This window comes from Chlamydotis macqueenii, chromosome 3 (genome assembly GCF_036417535.1).
Source record: "Chlamydotis macqueenii isolate bChlMac1 chromosome 3, bChlMac1.mat, whole genome shotgun sequence".
Classification (NCBI taxonomy): Eukaryota; Metazoa; Chordata; class Aves; order Otidiformes; family Otididae; genus Chlamydotis; species Chlamydotis macqueenii.
This window is the reverse complement of record NC_141558.1, coordinates 70345033-70363237: the sequence shown is the minus strand read 5'-3', so window position 1 is coordinate 70363237 and position 18205 is coordinate 70345033. Positions and strand designations below refer to the sequence as shown.

At 48.0% G+C, this 18205-nt stretch overlaps 1 protein-coding gene across 1 annotated transcript in view; it reads right to left on the bottom strand.

Annotated features, from left to right (window-relative positions):
- Positions 1 to 616: 616 nt before the first annotated feature.
- LOC147601297 (TOG array regulator of axonemal microtubules protein 2-like) overlaps positions 617 to 18205 on the bottom strand; it is a 33058-nt gene continuing 15469 nt past the window's right edge. The window contains exons 8-17 of the mRNA XM_086743349.1: positions 16870 to 16999; positions 16003 to 16108; positions 14160 to 14395; positions 12865 to 13023; positions 10605 to 10722; positions 9547 to 9650; positions 7978 to 8176; positions 6716 to 6932; positions 2425 to 2511; positions 617 to 861 (exon numbers count right to left, since the gene is read on the bottom strand). Coding sequence (XP_086599475.1) covers positions 617 to 861; positions 2425 to 2511; positions 6716 to 6932; positions 7978 to 8176; positions 9547 to 9650; positions 10605 to 10722; positions 12865 to 13023; positions 14160 to 14395; positions 16003 to 16108; positions 16870 to 16999 — 1601 coding nt within the window. The remainder of the gene's footprint in view (positions 862 to 2424; positions 2512 to 6715; positions 6933 to 7977; positions 8177 to 9546; positions 9651 to 10604; positions 10723 to 12864; positions 13024 to 14159; positions 14396 to 16002; positions 16109 to 16869; positions 17000 to 18205) is intronic.

The window sequence follows — 18205 nt, the reverse complement described above, 5'->3', positions numbered from 1 at the left end:
CCAGCACCCCCTGCAAGGTGGCACAGCCCCCTGCCCCAAGCCCCTCTCTTGCACCTCCCCACGGGTGCCCCAAGGTGCCGGGAGGTGGTCGGATGGCACCACTCACCTTGTCACATCAGTCCGTTGCACAGGGGAGGACAGGGGACTGCAGACAAGATGCACCCCATGAAAGAGGAAGAAAATTTCAGCACAGCTGGGGAGATTTCTGCTGTCAGGAGACTGGGGTTGTGAGCTTGACCTGGGCATCTCAGGCATCTGCCACCGCACCAGCAGCTACCAGAGACTTGTAAAGGGGTCACCTGGTAGCTTGGCACCTGCGACGCACACCGGCACGTACAGCGAGCTGCACATCCTCCAATAACCCCAAAGCATATCCTCTGGGTGAGCAGATGATCTCGAGATAAAAATCTTTTCAAAAATACTTCCTTTTAATTTTTATTATTTTTTAAAAGCCTACATCTAAATATGTTATGTACAGCTGTAGCTCTAAACACTGTCAGGTAAAGCTCATTCTTCAAACAGACAGAATAAAACAAAAGCCACTGTCACGTCCACCTTTGCCTCCACTTTTCCTGCTCAGCACCTCTCTGTCAGCTTCCTGGGGCACACCAAGCGTTCACATGATGCTCATGTCCAAAATCTCACAGAGGTTTTCCACCACATGCTGAGGCTGCCTGGTGGCATGCTCCTTCAGTCTGGAGCCCATCACTTGGTAGAGGCTCTTTGCAAGTTTGGTGACCACAGCCCTGACATTGCCGCTTCGGACAGGCAGGACCCTCTTTCCCAGCAAGAACCAGAGTGCGGGCAGGGCGTAGCGCTTGATGGCTTTTGGTTTCTGGAGATAAACCGATGTCACAAGCACTGCCGGGCGAGAGAGAAAAGCTTCTTAACAACCTTGATGCAAGCAAGTACCTACTTTTAGTTTTGGTTCTTAGAAGCCTTCTCTGGCTAGTATCAGCAAGCTCAAAGAGCCTGCTGATCCAGAAACAGGCAACAGAGGCTGATCATCCACTGAACAGAACAACCAACCTCTGAGGACCTAAATTTCTCCCCATCAGAGACCTTGTACCTGTGATAGGCTCAGCAAAGTCAATCATACACATGTAAGTCATTTCACTACCCACTTCTGCATTACAAATGACAAAAATGTCAAATTGCTGTTGATTTCCATTAAGACGTTGTCTAAAGCAGCTGCTGAAGATTTTGAAATGCAGCTTAGAGAGGGAATTGAAAGACTTCTAAGAAAAAAACAGGATTACTCTGTTGTGACCTTTGATGACAAATGCCAAAAGTCGAATCTGGCAGTTCCCTTGGCTCAGTGGCACACAGCAAACGGCAGTACTGTACCACACTGCAGAACTCCAGTGCATGAAACGTGTGTGCTGCTTGATAGCTTCATGAGAAACATCAGTGACAAACTGATGTCTTTGGCAGAATGGTCTGATTTGAGTATTTTTTCCTCTCATACTTGGTGGCCTCTAATGAGCAGCTCTTTCAGACTTCAGGATGTCTTGGATAATTACCCAGACCCCATTGCCACGGCTTTTGAGCTTCTCACAAGTTTAACGGCACTTACCCTTACAATGTTCCCTGAAAAGGGGAACACAGACAGAAAAATCTTACACAGGAGGCTGAAATTTAACCAAACAACCAAGTGTTCCCTCTCATTCTCTCTGAAGGCTGCTCTCAGCTCATTTTCAGAACCCAGCAATATTAAATACAAACAAAAATTAACTACCAATAGGCTCCTTGCATGGCAGATTTTGCTGAGAGACCAAAATCTGAAATGGTCTGAAGACAATGTTCTTATTTTCTTTCAGTGGAAATGTTATGCAGGAACCATTTAAAATTCTGTCATGCAAGGACCTTCATTTCCTCCACGCTGCTAATCTAGCATCAGTCACCCAGATTTAAACAGCTCCTGAAAGTACCTAAAACCAATTCTGGCAAGCAGGGAAAGGGTGAGGGGACCTAACAGGAAAAGAAGAATCCTGTGATGACAAAATAAACCGATCCTCAGGAATACATGTAGCCACAATTTTTTTCTAAAGGATGGTCGTTGGCTGTAGAAAAGGGACCTCCTACAGACCTCCATGACCCTTCCTGTACTGTCCTTCAAAGAGAGGAGCCAGCCAGGGTATTTTTGGCCTCTCTCTTTCCTGCAGGCAGGTCCTGAGATGTCCCAGTGAGGGCTCAGCGCTGGAGCTTAGAGCACCGTTCTCGTCTCACATGCTGCACACCTCCACAGCAGCCAGACAAGCCCCTGCCAAACACACCTAGAACGTGTATTTTGCAGGAGGGACAAGCTCAGGACGTTCTGGTGTTCGATGATCTACTGCACTCTCTATTCAGCGGCATTTCCCCTAAATATTCCCTCTGAAGACTTTTTGACTTGAAGTGGAGGTTAGCTGGAGCAGGCAATACCTGAGAGATGTTCTGTGACATCCAGCAGAGCTTGGCCGCTGAGGAAAGGCACTCGGTGGGAAAAAACTTGCAGCAGCAATGTGTTATCTGAAAGAGAAGCATTTATTTCTGCTCACTCTTCTGAGGTTATAAGGGAAAAAAAAAAGGAGGAAGGGAAAGGGCAGGGGTAACTGCATTTTGTAACAGAAATTTCTGCTCCTTCAGTCTGCGTTACTTGAGAGGATTTAAATTCAAAAAGAAAAGCTCTCATTTCACATTTGCAAATCCAAAGTTGTCTGCTGTACAAGGAGCTCTGTTAAACATTTCACATCAGGGCCCTCAAAATTTAAATCACATGTAAGCAGTGAAAAGGTTTTGCATCCTGGAGCTTTGCAGGAGTGACCTCCTCCCTCCTCAGAGGCAAAGGGTGAGAAGGCTCAAAAGTCCACACATCCCTTCACACTTTAAGGATAAGCTGGTGTTAAACCTTTAAGTTACCTGTTGGGATCTAGGGACAAGACTCCAAGCTACTCTTACAAGAGAGAATTACTGCTCATTGCCAAGACCATCCGCTCTCAGGGGCTCTTGTAACATCTCTGACATCAGATCTTGGCAGAGAGAATGGAAAACCAACTGATTTCCCAATACACGACTGTCATATGTGTTTTAGTTTTTCGTATGCTGCCTGTGGTTGATCTGGGGTCTTGTTTTAGTTTACAGACTGTTACCTGGACTGGTCTGCAAGTCTCCAGTCTTTCTGCTTTGGAAAGCCAAGCAAAGCTTTTCTTGGAGGCAGAATGCGCGTGGGATGCGCTACGGTACCTGCGGTGTCACCTGGAGTGGCACCGAGAAAGCAGGTAACCTGCTGCTTTGTGAACGACTGCAGAGCCAAGTCCCAAAGCGGTTGTAAGCAGCGCTGTGCTATTAAGTGCTCCCTGTGGCATGAGATGTAAAAAGGAAGTCCCTCATCATCTTCTTGCAAGTGTGTAGCAAAGAATTGATCCTGCTACCCCAGTTAAGCTTCTGCTTTGGTAACCACACTCTTCTCATTCACCTTTTTAAACAGACACTTCACTTTTTGCCTCACACTCTTGCAGTATTGGCAGACGCTGTTTCCCACTTGCTGTTCCTCCCCAGAGAGGCACCTTACAGCTTAAAAAAAAAACACCCTGAGAGCTGGAAATGTTGAAGGAGCACAAAATGTTAATGAATTGTTGATATCAGTATCTGCAGAGATTTTCAGGGGGACACCTGAGTTTTGGGTGGGTGAGGGGGGACTGTTTCTTTGCTTGGTTTTTAGGAATTTAAGCATATAGGAACTATTCATCTGTCACGTTAAGATTTTCAAATGCCCTGTGCACGTTTTGCTCATGCATTCTCCCAGTAGAGCCTTTCTTCCCCCACTAAAGCCCTGTATCCTGACTTCTGAAATATTTGTGATTCACTTGCCTATTTGAATTTTTGCAAACGCCCATAAAAATGAGCAGAACCAAAAAACCATATCCCACCTTGTCTGCTTGAACCTGTCCCTAGGTAAAGTCAGTGTGATGAGAGGCAGATGTGCCTCGCTCCTGTTCTGCCATCTGCCAGCATGGAAAATTTACAGTGGTCTCTCAGAACTGGAGAGAAGGGAATGACACAAAGCTCCATACAAAACCCTGAAGGCGTCTGTTTGCTGCATCCTCTGGGAGCAGGGTTCTGCAAGTTTTCCCCAACCTCCTCCCAGGCACCACAAAAAATGGGTAAGGACCAAGAGCAGTACATGTCTCACAGCCCTCTTCCCATTTCATGACCAGGAACAACTCCATACTTGGGATGCAGAAAGGCAGCAGGTCAGCAAATTCACTGAGTTTGCAAAGCAGCTGATGTGGAGAAAGTTGTTAATTCCCCTTTAAGACCTGCCTCTTCAACACTGATTTTTTCAGGCCTGTTCACCCAGTGCTGCATTTTCACAGCTGCCATAAATCTGTGCAGCCAGGGAATTTCCAGCAGGCCTTGGCTACGTAGTTATTGGCTATGGCCATCTTGCCCCATGCAGAACAACACTTGGAACAAGCCATCCTTTACAGCTGGAAATTTACCTCTTTGCTCTAAAGAAATGAACTTGCCAAATCATCAATTCCCTTTAAAAAAAGAAGACCAAGAAGAAAGGTGGGAAATAGATAGGACCAGCTAATGCCCATGACGTAGAGTGTTCCGGGAAGCTGTCCTGCAGAAACTCTGATGGGCCAGCGTCCCTTCACACCAAAAGCAAAGCAATTCCTTTGAGAAATTAAGTTGGGCACAAGCAACCTCCAAAAATCCCTTTGTCCCTGAACTCTAGTGAAGTTGTACTCCATGAGGTATTGTTCACTCCTTCTGTACCAAAGCAGACAAGCAGCATCTCATTTCACATTTCAACAGCAGTTAGAACTGGAGTAGACAGCAGATGGAGAGCCCCAGGGACTGGAAACTTCTGGTCTCAGCTGCAACGATGACAGTGGTGACACAAGTCTTACCAGTGTGCTTCTGAATCCACACTACAAGATCAAGAGAGAAATTCAGGCCTGGATTCATCTCACCAAACTTTAAACACTTTGCTGAGGTTTCAGTGGACAGAGGTAAACACCTCCAGCAAACTGCACAGAGCAGCCTTAGTCTCCCTCCCTGATGGAAATGTGAAAATGCATGCAAAAAGAAAACCAAGCAACATCAACACCTCTCAGCTAGATCCTTGCAGCTGGATCCTCAAGGGGACAAAGTGCCTAAGAATAACCTGAGTCACAGAGAACTTGCTACAGACTTAGGCCTGGTTCTCAACTGTGTCCCCTGGCTGCAACCAACCCTGCCAGCCCCGTCTTCACTTAGACAGCCACCCAGCTGTCTATCCTTGTACTTATTATTGCAAATCAGTAATATCAACCAAAATAGCCCCTTATTATAACCCCATTCTGCTTTACTCCCATTCTTTTATTTCTGCTTTTCTGGCTCCCTTGTTATTAGGTTACTGCCTCCAAATCAAGGCAAATTGAAACCTGTGCCAGGTGAGGGGAATCAGGGAGCTGACATCAGGACAGTATCGCCACATGCTTTCAAGAAATACATACTACTCTCATGCGTACAATCAGTTTCTACAGCCGATCACAAGGGCATAACTCCAAATACACAGACAATACACTGACAGTAGCTGTTAGAAGTGGTTTTGGTGAACTGCAAAGACACCAAAATAGACTCCTGTAGCATTACCCATGAAGGAAGATGCCACTGTATTGCCAGTCCACAGCATGCAAACATGTAGCTTTTCGACCACAACAAGGGATGTGCTGGAGGTGCACTCTGCAGGGCAGCTGGTCCCAGCCAAAACGAGCCTGAGGATCCCTGAGAGCTTCAGCAAGAGCCTGGTAGGCAGCAGAAGACACAACGTGCAGCAGGCCATATGGTTCAGGACACAGGGCAGATTGGGACCTCACCCCCAATCCTGTATCAGGACCCCTCCCAGCTGCAGGTACGTATTTCACATCAACAGCCATGCTTGGTGCCTCATGCTGAAGCATCCAGAAAAGGGGACAGTAATAGGCTCTATACCCTTGTGGAAGAAGGGAGCCAAGGCATTTGTAACCCCACACGCATGGAGACCTCCAAGCTGACTATGGAACAAGCGTTTTGTTCTTCATCTGATCCATGATATGATCTTTCATAACACAGACTGAGATTGAAATTCAAATTCTCAATCTTTGAATTCAAAAGGACATTTTCATTTGGGCTTTACATGGCTAAACTACTGCCTGAAACTGCAAAATGAGTAACTGACTTCAAAGCTTGCCATATCAGAGTCAGCAGAGCCACCACTGCCAGAGTGCAGAATGAAGCTCAGCAAGAGCAAAGAGCCTGCGCCACGCTTCCTCCGACATTGTTCAAGGACAAAGCACATTCCTTTCATCTTGTTTCAGTGGAGGGACACTTAACTGACTGCATATAAAAACAGAATCCATGCAGTCTCCGAGGAGGAAGGGGGGAAAAACAGTCATGACAGGTGCCAGTCACTTCCCTTATGCTCTTCTGGCAGGAACTTAAAATGAGCCCTATAACGTCCTCTCTGCTGAATTAATAACCAGACATATGATCCAGGAGATAAGCAGCAGCCATTCAGCTGCACATCCCAACAGGATACAATCCACTGGGATAGAAAGAAAGCAGGCAGGACTTCATAAACATCTGGCAGCAGCTGGATATTTCCACAGATGACAAGAGGTATCAATGGACTCAGTGTTCACTTGGCTCTGAGATGGAGGAGCCACAGCTGAGGAGAGGCAATGGCAAACGTCAGTCTTACCTAGGTGAGCAATGGATGCTTCCAGCACCTTCACAGCTGCCGTATAAATCCCCAGGTGCTTTGAGTTCAGGTTCTCAGTGACCACTTCTACCAGAGGGACCAGCACAGGGCGTAAGGCATCTCCGAGCATGGGTGCCATCAAAGCCAGCACCTCCAGTGCCTGCTGGTTCACTTTCTTGTTCGAATCTCGAAGTCTCAGAACAAAAACATCAAAAATCTGTTAAGAAAAGAAACAACGTGAAAGCTGGATCAAAATGTCAAGATTTTGCTATTTTTTAAAGTGGTTTGAGTGGAGACAGGATAGGTCATATGCTGTTTCTCTTTACCTATAAATCATTAAATCAATCCTATTTTAATAATGCAAATAGCATCTTTGCTAGAAAGGTATGGCAACAGGTATTTACGATGCCCATTTTTCCATGAGGTTGTCTCAAGTACTGAGGGGAGTTTTGATGTTGCCAAAAGTGTGGTTGGTTGGATAAGGTCCAAGTTTTGGTCTATCTGCCTCAGAACCTGCGTCTGGAGGAGTGCAGGGCTCTGATGAACTCTTCAGGATCCAGACCTTTTGTCTAGCTAACAGGTAGACTTCTAGAAGAAGTTTTGAATGTGCTGAGCAGTTCTCATTCCAGTAGATTCAGTCCTTTGACAGCCACATTATCAGGCACCATTTTCTGGAAAAGGGGAAACAAGCAGCTGCTGGGAGGAGAAGGAAGAGAAGATCTGTCTCTAGACATTTTCATCCCCTTCTCAAAGAGAAAGGAAAGACCGTGTGAGAACAGGCTTTCCCAAGCAGGAAAGGAAGGAAGATGGAAGTGAATAGGCAGAGTTGTGTCATTGCAAGACAACATAAAGTTTACAGGACCATCCTTTAAAAAAAAAAAAGATCTTTTTAAATCAACCCAGCCTGATACTTCTCTCCCCCACCCCAACCCATTTTTCTCTTAGAGAAGAATTGCCAAGCTTTCAGGGCTGGATTCCCTTTATTTCAACCTAGCTGGTTGTAGGGGACAGCAGAAGCTACAGAAACAGGCCATTGTCATCATCTCATGCAAAAGCACCACTAGGCACCTGCCAGAGAAATACACCTGGACTGAAATGACTTGCCCTGAAACCTGAAGCTGAATTAAATTATTTTGGGTGAGAAGGAACCAGCCTGCTCAACGCAACCAGTATGTAGGGCCAAGACGCACTCAGTTAATGTTACTGGTACAGACTTGGGAAGGGAGCCAAGGAGAAAGGAGCAATAGGGATGCCCGACATACCTGGGCAATGTTGGTGGAGATGAGCTGGGGGCTGCTTTTGCAGTGATCTAGGAGGAGCACCACTCCCTCCATTCGTGTTCGAAACTCCTTGGATGTCAGGAGCTTGCAAAGCTCCCCGAGCTGGTTGTTCTCTTCCACAGTGCAAAGTGACGTGCGACGGTCTGTCTGACGGGGTACGATGAATACCTCAGAGCTAGACCTCAAACTGGAAAATAAAGCCAAGGTCAGACGTTTGGGTGATAATATCTTCCAGTTCATTGTGAGGAAAACATCTGAGGAGACTTGCTAATGATGTGATTTCAGCTAGATCCTCATCTGCAAAGCAACTTGGATCTGACGACAATCGTTACAAGAGAGACTGCAGGCAACTTCATCGCTAGTGCTCACTCAGGAAAACCAAGGCACCCAGGGTGCGATTCATCTCATTTATCTCCAGATGTCTTCCCAGGTACTCATCTACCATCCCACCGTGGGGAAAAATAGGCGCTACCCCACAATTTAAATGCCTCATCTTATGGGAGGTGCCTGTGTTGTAAGGAAATTAATTACTCTGGAGAGGTGTCTCTACAGCAGGTGTGGGAATCTGGATAGATAGCTCAGAAGCATCTGAACTGATGGATCAAACACAAAGAGGTTAAGGGGCAGATCGGAAAGGATGCAGAGGATCAGTAACAGAGATGAAACCAGAAGCCAGCCACCCGACTACTACGCTCACATTCTTGCTTCCCTAGGGACTGGATCCGTAGCTTAACAAAGCCAAGGGGAACAATTCCCTTGGATCCACCTCTCTCTGCCGTGAGCATGGGAAGCTCCTCACCATGCTAGTGAGGCGTGTGGTCACCTTCCTGCCACCGCTGAGCACAACAGAACCAAGTAACTCCACTCTGTCATCAGAGGAGAACAAGTACAAGCAGCTCTCCCACTGGTACAGGGCGACAGCAAGGACCAAATCCCTATCTTGAATGCTGATTGCAGCACAGGGGAAAAAAATCCATGCTGTCCATCAACCAACCAGTAATGGGTCTGAATGACATGAATAGCTACAGAAGTCGTCCATGTTGAGACATGTCTCAAGTGGAACTGCTCAGGAATTGTCTTGCTGGTAATGTTTGAGGGTCAGAAAGCAATGATTCAGCCAGGCCAAACCACATGCATGGCAAGTGCAGTTTTTGGAAATGGCATCTTGGTTCCAGACTGGGACTTCTCATCAAAGCACCATCTAAAAAAGACTCCACTCAGATAAGAATACCCTGATTGAAGTTAATGTCCCAAGCCAAACAGCAGAGTCAGGACCCTCTCACTGTGTCCATAACACTGTCCTCGCCACTGCACTGGATCTTTGGAGCTGCAACCGGTGCGTGTCTCTTCCTGTCTCTCAGTTTTTGTGGAAAACCCTCCGGAGAAGTTGTGTTCAGCCTCATGCAGAAGGAGACATTCTTTATCACAGAAGATTTGTGAGGCAAGGAAACAATCTCTGGCACAGCTCTTCTCCACCAGAGAGATTCTGCTGAGGAAGAGACATGGAAACTTGTCATGTGCTTTGTCTGATAGACCAGAAGTGCTCAGTACCCTCCGTCAGAAGGCGAGTTGTCCTGGGGCATCGTCAAGCCACTGTTCTTAGACTTCCTGGGGTACTTGGCAGATGGAGGCTCCCATTTATGGTCTTCTGTCTCCTACATAAATACATAAAAAGCCATGAATCTAGAGACGATCAAAGAGGAAATTACTTGTTTACAACACAAGTTAGAACCAGGATCACTGCTCCCAAGCAAGGCTCAGCAAAACATTTCATAACTTGGAGAGGGTAACACGCCAGAGATTCACTGATGTCTACTCTTTGTTTTCAATAACCCAAGGCAGGTTATAGGTGCTAGCATGCTGGGCAGCAGTGTAAAATCCTGAATTCATTCGCCTTGAGCACAAATGGGAATAATGCAAAGTGGTGGGGAACATTCCTAAGGGAATAGCAGGAAGCTTTCTTAAAGGGAATAGCAGGAAGCACTGTGACTCTCTGGAGGTTGGCCCCTTGTGTTTTGAGTTGAATTGGTTCACACTCACTCTCCCCGTTCCTGCACAAAGCTATATTCCTTTCTAGAATGTGAAAGGAAGAGAATGAAGAAAAAAATATTGGGATGATTTCCCATTGGATGCTGAATTCACAAAGCTTCTTCCAGCACCACAGTGCATGACAGCATGGCCGTCTTCCCAGAATACAGACAAGATATGTACTGGTCATGTCTTGCGCATCTTTTGTATATTTGGAATTTTTCTTGGCACTACTACTTCCCTCGTCTGCCCCAGAGACTCTCTTCTCTTCAGAAGCACTATTCTCGCTTCCTTGCTTTACTGGGAGGGTGGGGGGTGGTGCCTGGGCTTTTTATGCTTGAAGGTAAAAGCCTTTTCTCCTACTTCCCTTTCCTGTTTGTGGATGATAGTCAAAATACACCCACTTGATTTCTAACCATACTAGTTCCTTCACGGTCTGCAGAGAAACAGGCTACAGATCAACAGTTCATTCCCAGGAGCAAAAGGATTCAGCAAGAGAAGGAGGAGATCGAGAAAGATGAGCTATGTTTAATCTCCTATTAGCAATGTCAGCACTTGCATTTCTCCTGCCAGGCACTCACTTTCTGCTTAATTGTTGCCATAACCTCTTCCAAGTCACGTGAGGGGACAGACTGTTTCAAATACCGATCAAAATTTCGATGACGCATCAAGATAGTCAGCATCTTCCGGCCACAGCACCTAACACAGGGAAGAGAGAAATGAATGACTGCTTTTTCTACAAACTATTACAGTCTTTTCTCCCTAGCCTTGTGAAGAAACAAAGGAAAAGAAGTTTTAAAAAAATAAGCTGATAGTTTAAACTCACCATGTGCAATACCTTGCTATTGCCCATTCAGTAAAGAAAGATAGTTACCTCTGCTTACTGCCGCTGCACAGTGCTGCCAGCTGAACACAAGAGGCAAGAGGAGAACACAGGGCAACAGGAAAAGACAATTTGGTTCTGAAATTGTGGGTATGCTTCTGTGGGATTGCAGGAACCCATGGGACGAGCGAAGCACATCTCCTGTTTTGCTCTCATAGCTTATTTGCAGTCCCTCGCTGCCATTGCACAATAATTTGCCTCTCTTGAACCGGCAGAGAAGCTAGGACAAACCACCTCATGCTTTCTATTTATTGTTCTACACTACATGTATGTACACAAGCCGCTATTTGCTCATGTGTTCTTGCAATCTAATGATGGGAATTTAAATTAAGAATCAAAGTAAGACTTTTTTGGGGTTTTGGTTTGTGGTTTGGTTTGGTTTTGCTACTATGAAACTACAGCTATCAGGAGTTGTTCTGGTTTTGTTTAGTGGGGGGGGGCTAAGGTGGTAGCTTCTGTAGGAAACTGCTAAAAGTGGCTCCCCTTTGTTCAGTGGACTCCGCCAGGCCTAGGGCAGACCCGCTGCTGGCCAAGGCCAAGGCACTTGGTAGCAGAATGTTCCATGATAACGCCTCTGCGATAACGTATTTAAGAATGGGAAAACAGAAAAAAAAATGAGAGAAGATGTGAAGCAGCTGAGCGGGGGCAGAGAGGGGGAGGCCTTGTGGGCCTTGTGGGCCTTGCAGGCCTCACTCTCAGGTCTCCTGCCGGGCAGCCGACTGGGCCTGGCCCTGCTGCAAGAAGTGGAGAGGAGATGAGAAGTGAATGAGATGTGAAAAGATCCTGAGAGGCGTCTGCCAGCCTGTTGTGAAGAATTTTTCTTGTGAGAGGAACGGCTGCAGGCGCCAAGGTCAGTGAAGAAGGAGGGGGAGGAGTAATGCGGCTCCTGGCCAAGATTCCCCTGCAGCCCGTGGTGATGACCATGGTGGAGCAGGTTGTCCCTCTGCAGCCCATGCAGGTCCACAGAGGGGCAGAGATCCACCTGCAGCCTGTGGAGGACCCCACGCCGGGGCAGGTGGATGCCTGAAGGAGGCTGTGGCCCGTGAAGGGCCTGCACGGGGGCAGCTGTTCTGGAGGGACTGTCCCCCGTGGAAGAGATGACCCACGCCAGAGCAGTTTCACAAAGGACTGTGGCCCGTGGGAGGGACCCCACGATGGAGCAGGGGAGGAATATGAGGAGTTCTTTCCCCGACCATGAAGCAGCAGCGTAAAACAACGTATGATGAACTGACCGCAACCCCCATTCCCTCTTCCCCACTCTGCCGCTCGGGGGGCTGGAAGGTAGTAGACATAATGTTAAGATTGGGAAGAGAGAGGGGTGGAGGGAGGTTATCTTGTTCTCTGTCTCATTATCCTGTTGTTTTTAGTAATAAATGAATAGTTTTCCCCAAGTCGAGTCTGTTTTGCCCATGACGATAACTTTAAGGATTTCTCCCTGTCCGTATCTCAAACCTCGAGCCATTTTTCTTATATCATCTCCCCCTATTCTCTCGGAGGGTGGGGGGAGTGAGAGAGAGACTGCGTAGTCTGGTCCCGATCGGGGCTGAACTACGACTGGAGTAATTGTGGAGGTCATTCAGCCACAGAGAACAACTTTATGCAATGCTTGGGAAGACCAATTTGTGACGACCATAGGCAACTAAATCTGCAGAAGGGATTTAGAAAGACTGACTGCATTGGTTGAAGGCAGCTGGAAGTGTTCTAGGACAGTCTTAACCTTACCAGGAAGAAATGTTTGGGCTCATTCAGTGATAAGCCCAGCGCTTCAGTTTGTGTTGCACACAGAAGAGCAAACAAAATTGAGCAATCTGAGCTTAGCTGATCTCAACAAAGAATCACTCAAGTCCGAGGATTTTGGCAACAGTCCTTCTTGCTGGACAACTTCATGTTCCCCAGTCCAGTCATTTCTCCACATCAAGCAGGTTTCAAATTTTAGAAGATGAAATGAAGATCATCACCTTGTGTCCTGATGACGGTCCTGAGCAAGTTTCACCAGCGTGCGCACCAGCAGCTCGGTACTGTCACGCGTGCCCGACAGGAGCTTCTTGGCTCCGATTTGCTCCATCACGGTCAGTAGGTGTTGGGCTGCGCTCTTCCGCACCAGCACGTTGCGGTGCCTGCAAACAAGAGAACAAACACTGGGGCAGAGGGAAAAGGAGGGCCAGAAGCACAGGCCTAGAAGAGTCTGTCCTCAGATGAACACAAAGCTGGCATTGCACAGAGGGGCTACCTCAAGGAAGAGGGAGGAATTCCATCTCCCTGGACTAGTGGCTACTTAATTTCTTTCCCAAAATTAACCCTGAGAAAGAGGCAAATGAAAGACAGCTCATGCTGACTCGTCAGAGGGCTGCCACTACATGGACACAACTGCAGCAGGATTGGGGCTTATTCAACCCATTTTGTCTCCAAATCTGTAGATGCCAGAAAAAAACAAATTGGTGGAAAAGCCCTGTGGAGCATGAAGCTGCAGAATATCCAGCAATGCAGCCAGTTTGTTCTTTGAGGCTCGCCAAGAGGTACGTTTGAATGTTTTCCCCTTCTCCAAAGCTGAAGAAAGCGTAGCGGTCGTTTTAGCCAGGTTATCCGTTCTAGAGGGTGCCTATTTGAAACTGTGAGGCACAGCACTAACATTTTAAGGCAGCATTTACCTCAGGTATCCCACAGGTGTCGGCCTGTGAAGGCACCTGAAAAGTGGCTCACCATCACAAGGCTAACATGCCGCGTCAATGTGAAGAGAAAGGGGAGCTCTAAGGACACAATGGTCAGACAGACTCAGCAGGAGCTATGCCTCCTGAGCGGGCTCTGCTACACTGAGTGGTTTCTCCTCAACATGCTCCATGTCCCAGCAGTTAGCCTTCTTAATTCTCAAGTTAATGGCATAATTATGATGCATGCTTTTCCCCAGCACCTCTGTGGTTAGTGTTGTGAATTAGCAAAGGGAGCTCACTGCTGGAATTACCACTGTCGCTCTTCCCACAAAGCCACAAGGCTCTGTCATCACCCTTTGAAGGAACCTCACTTCATTCACCTCTAGGCAGCACTGACAGACTGGGAGAACAAATAGGCTGCAGTAGGGCAGAAGCAGATGACAAGAGGTAGAGAGGAAGGTTGATTAGAGAATCTAATCACTGAGGCCACAGAAGATGCAGGAGAAAGGACCCTTCCCTCCCATCATTCCCCTTCTGCCTCCCATCCCTTCCCCCTACCCACACAATTCAAGGTGAAGGATATCACAAAGAAAAGAATGACCTACCGAACTCCAGTAGCCATGAGAGCATGCATTGCTCGTGCCGGAGTCACGCTCCCCACCATGATCTCCAGGCATCGATCGGCTGCTTTCTGAATGAACTCGCTGGAGTCCCCCATCTTCTGGAGCAAGACCTGAGCAGCTTCATCCACCTCCTGGTCCATGTGCTTCTTCAAGGTCCGGAAGAGCTCTCCAAGAGTGATGATTGCACAGCGAGACACCTTTGAGCGGAGGTTGTTCACCTGGGGAAGTCATGAGGGGAAATGTAATAACCACCTGGTAAAGAAAATCAGCTCTCCTAGACAAAAGCCCCAGGAAACAACAGGACTTCTCACTGTGTCCAGGTGGAACATAAGAGCACAGGAAGAGCAGAAGAGCACAAGTACAGAAACACACTTGCTCTGACACCACCTTCTTCTCTGGCCTCAGGCCCACTTTTACAATCCAATTTTAATGAGAATACAGGCCTAAAAAATACAGTTTCACCTAGAACAATGTGTGCTACTTAGCCCATAATGTGCACTGCCTTGATTTTAGGCCCTTTCATTAAAAACAAACAAACCAACCAATTAAAGGGAGGGCTGTTTTTAAACTCTAAAGGCACAATTCAATAGGACAGGGTAGAGGAAAAGTAGTGCTTTGCTGCTGTCCAAAAATGCAGCCCTGGCAGTTTGAAGCTCTCAACCAGGAAAGAGAAAGTAGGGGCCCAAGTCTACAGCCTAAATTGCAGCAGGAGCCCCTCTGCTGCTGCGTCTACTCCAGAGAAGCCTAGCTGTCGGACTCAAGGCACTGAAGGATCCTGGAGATCCCATGCAATTACAGCTGTGATCAGTGGGCTTTTACAGCATTCAGTGCTGCTCTAGAGTGATCCCTGCTTCCAAAAGGCTCTCCCACAAGGAGAAGGAAGAAGCATCTGAGATCGTGTGCTTCACTGGAAAGGAAGGACTTTGAAGGACAGACCAGTGCTTCTTCCAGCCAGACTCGGTTGGTGCCTGTTAATAAAAAGGAACAGCAGAAGTGCTAGAAGGGTTGTGAAAGCAAAATCTGGGACTGGAGCGAAGTGACAGCTGAAAGAAGTCTCTGCACGTGAGTGTGTAGAGCAGAGAAGAGGAAATTTCTGACAGAAATACAAAAGTGATACAAAAATCAGATGAGCTAATATGAAAGGGCTTCTCCTAACCCAGACCTCAGAGGGGGAGAACCCGAGTCCTGCATATCTAAAGAGGAAGGTTTGAAGGGTCCAGCAGCACAGCGCCATTCAAGCCTCCAAGATCATTAAATGTTGCCTAGAAGGCCTGGTTTTCATGGAAATGAGCTGAGTCTTCTGTCTTCTGCAAGAAAAGGAAAATTTAATCTATTTGGCTGTTGTGTAATAAGAATACAAGGCAGCTGGTTCAGGTCACAGACGAGTGCCGGGTTGGAAACAGAGCCACAGATGTTATTAGGGAGCTCAGGTTGAGACCTCTCTGTCAATTGAGTGAGGAGATCGTGAAGCTGTGTGTGACCGCCCTGCAAACCCCACAGCCAGGCAGCTTCAAGCACCCAGTTGCTGCAACGCAACAGATCAATGGAAAGGGTAAATTGCCAAGAAAGGAAGAAGAAGAAGACATCATCAGGAACCACTAGAAAATAAATACCTGCAGTCAATCTCCCAGGATGCTGAGGAGGAAGCAGGAGGAAGCTGGGAGACAAAAACTGTATTGTTTAATTACAGCTTGGGCAGAGGTTTGGGCTGTGACAAATCACCTCATTAGTGGCTCGCACAGAGCATGCATGTGAACAAACAAGGACATACTGACTACGCCCCATGCACGAGGTACGTGGGACACCCTTAAACACAATGTCTTACCTCTTTGGTAACTGCCAAGGAAACATGACGAAGTCTACAGAGAAGGACTTTGGAGTGGCAGATAGCCAGGCGTCTGATGCTTAAGAGTCCCTTCATCTTCTGCTTCCTGAAAGGCAAAACATTCATTTTTCTCACAAGCCAAGGACTAGGCAGCACCCTCTGAAATTACCAGGGTGTTGGCTCAAACAAAGGGAAGTGTTTCACATACAGCACTCAATTAAAATGCAGAACTCATTTCCACAGGATGCTGTGGTGGTCAAAAGCGTACAGAAGTGTAGAAGGCAACTAGATGGTTTCAGAGTGGGTGTGTTAGTCTGTGGCCATTAAACATGAAAGCCTTTCCGAAATCCCTGGCACATGCAGTCCGTGTGTCGCTGCTTCATAGAAGCTGGGAGGCTCTGTGCCTCTGTTCTGTTTCTTGCACCCTGCCTGTCCCCTGTCCTTGAGATACAGTCCCGCCTGGCTCTTACTAGGGCATGTCCCCTCTTTGCCATCCCTAGAGAGCAGATTTTTCATGGTTATCCCAGTGTGAATGGAGCCCTAGTGAGTGTGTGCTGACCCAGAAATGAAGAAGACAACTGCTATCACCTGAAATGTGTGGAGTCTCCTCCTGCCTGTGTCTCATTTCAGGAGACATTGTGATTATCAACAAACCATCTTTGGCCCAGATGAAGCAGTGAGGAGACCCTGTCTCCTGCTGCTGCTGCCAGCAGTGGGACCAGAGAGAAATCCCTACTGAGTCCCACCTGGGCCAGTGACCTGATGTCCCCAGATCTCTAAACTCAAGACTGCTTCCATCCAGAAAAAGATGGTTCTAACTTACCTGCACCCTGAGAGGGAGAGAAAGTGAACAGGGGGCTTTCTTACCAGTCGTTGCTGCTGAGCCATGTGAGCGCATTGAGCAGCTCTTGCTGTGGTCTGTCTTCCCGGGCGTCCCTACACTCTGGCTCCTCTCCCCACTCCAGAAAGTCCAGAGCCATGGCTGGCAGCGAGTTTGCTGTAAGGAGAGGGTCAGACACCAGCATTGCATACCCTGCAGGAAAGCACCCCACCTCTGAGCAGACCGCAAGCAACCCAATCTCCCAGCCAAGACGGCACATGGGTCCAAACTGGCATTGGTTCAGAGACTTCCCTGCTGTCTGGCTCATTGCTTTCCCCAGCACCCAGCCACCTCCCAGTCATCCCCAGCTGGGCACCAGCTCCTGCTATCAACCTGAAAATTGCACACACAGAGCCAGCTCCCAAGTCCATCTAGGTACCGCAGCCAGCTTGCAGATTCATAGTGCCGCAGAGCTCATGCTCGCTGGGAGCCAGTGCCACCCAGCAGGACTAGAGAGGGAACATAACCCCAATTTTTAAAAAGGGGAATAAGGAAGACCCGGGTAACTACAGGCCGGTCAGCCTCACCTCTGTGCCTGGCAAGGTCATGGAGCAGATTCTCCTGGAAACCATACTAAGGCACACGGAGAGCAAGGAGGTGATTGGTGACAGTCAACATGGCTTCACCAAGGGCAGATCGTGCCTGACCAATTTGGTGGCTTTCTATGATGGGGTGATGGCATCGGTGGACAAGGGACGAGCAACTGATGTCATCTACCTGGACTTGTGCAAAGCTTTTGACACTGTCCCGCACGACATCCTTCTCTCTAAACTAGAGAGACATGGGTTTGATGGACGGACCACTCGGTGGATAAGGAGTTGGCTGGATGGCCGCACTCAGAGAGTGGTGGTCAACGGCTCAATGTCCATGTGGAGACCGGTCATGAGTGGCGTCCCTCAGGGGTCCGTGCTGGGCCCGGCCCTGTTCAACATCTTTGTCGGCGACATGGACAGTGGGATAGAGTGCACCCTCAGCAAGTTCGCCGATGACACCAAGTTGTGTGGTGCCGTCGACACGCTGGAAGGGAGGGATGCCATCCAGAGGGACCTTGACAGGCTGGAGAGGTGGGCCCGTGCCAACCTCATGAAGTTCAACCAGGACAAGTGCAAGGTCCTGCACCTGGGTCATGGCAATCCCAGGCACAAATACAGGCTGGGCAGAGAATGGATTGAGAGCAGCCCTGAGGAGAAGGACTTGGGAGTGCTGGTGGGCGAGAAGCTCAACATGAGCAGGCAATGGGCCCTTGTGGCCCAGAAGGCCAACCGCATCCTGGGTTGCATCAAGAGAGGCATGGTCAGCAGGTCGAGGGAGGTGATTCTCCCC